The 876-nt window shown below is 40.6% G+C and overlaps 1 protein-coding gene across 1 annotated transcript; it reads right to left on the bottom strand.

Moving 5' to 3' along the window:
* Nucleotides 1–79: 79 nt before the first annotated feature.
* On the bottom strand, nt 80–364 carry SARC_16621 (hypothetical protein; the record flags this gene model as incomplete). Its single annotated transcript, XM_014289276.1, has 1 exon — nt 80–364. A coding segment is annotated over one exon (285 nt), but the record flags the coding sequence as incomplete, so codon positions are not given.
* Nucleotides 365–876: the final 512 nt, after the last annotated feature.

The raw sequence follows: 876 nt of genomic DNA, 5'->3' as shown, positions 1-876 counted from the left end.
TATATATATATATACATATAGTCTTGCTGGCGTGCATGAGCTTATTTCTGTACAATATCGTGACATATACTTCACATACCTGTTTACTAAACGCCATGTTCACAAAGGACGGTACGTTAATCCTAGAATTGAGCATCGCATCAGCTGATGGGAGAACAACGCCGTTGTGGTTTGATGATTCAGATGTGCCAATTTTATCTTCTGCGTCTATCAACTCGTTAGTGTCAGCTTTCGCTGCGTGCTCTACATGCTGTTCGGTTTCGCTTTCGCTTTCGCTTCCGTCCTTTTTATTTGCCTTGCTCATGTTCCGTGTTTCATCGTCGCTGGAGCTCAGTTCACTTCCTGCTATGTCAGCCCAGTCCATTCTTGAAGTAATCAATACGTAACTAATATTAGAAGTAGTCTATGTATTTATATCCAAGCTAGGCCAAAGATGTATGGAGATGAATAGTATTATGCTGTTGACTATACACATACGAGTTGTGTCTATATATGTACTATAGTTATACAGCTATATTTGTGTTTAGTATATAACGGGACTAATAATCAGGTTATACTCTGCCCGGTATATTATATAAATACAATATCATTGAAAAAGTTGAACACCTCAAGACCTAAGAGTCCCAAGACGCAAGAATCAGACCAGACACGTCCCAGCCGAGAAATCACGCCACGATCCCCTTTCTCTCTCGCTCCATAAATTGAAGCCACAGGTTGACGGACCACACTATGACAATGTATAAATGCACTCCATATTGAATTTCGCGGTTCGCTTTATTTCAAAACAATACCACTCTTTATTACAGCCCAAAGGATCCAAGGGCTGATATCGAATTCGCCTTGCGACCTACTCTGTCCAAATTTATCCAGCGTAGG

This window comes from Sphaeroforma arctica, assembly GCF_001186125.1.
Source record: "Sphaeroforma arctica JP610 unplaced genomic scaffold supercont1.8518, whole genome shotgun sequence".
NCBI lineage: Eukaryota > Ichthyosporea > Ichthyophonida > Sphaeroforma > Sphaeroforma arctica.
The sequence above is the reverse complement of the archived record's forward strand: the minus strand, read 5'-3'. Positions and strand labels throughout refer to the sequence as shown.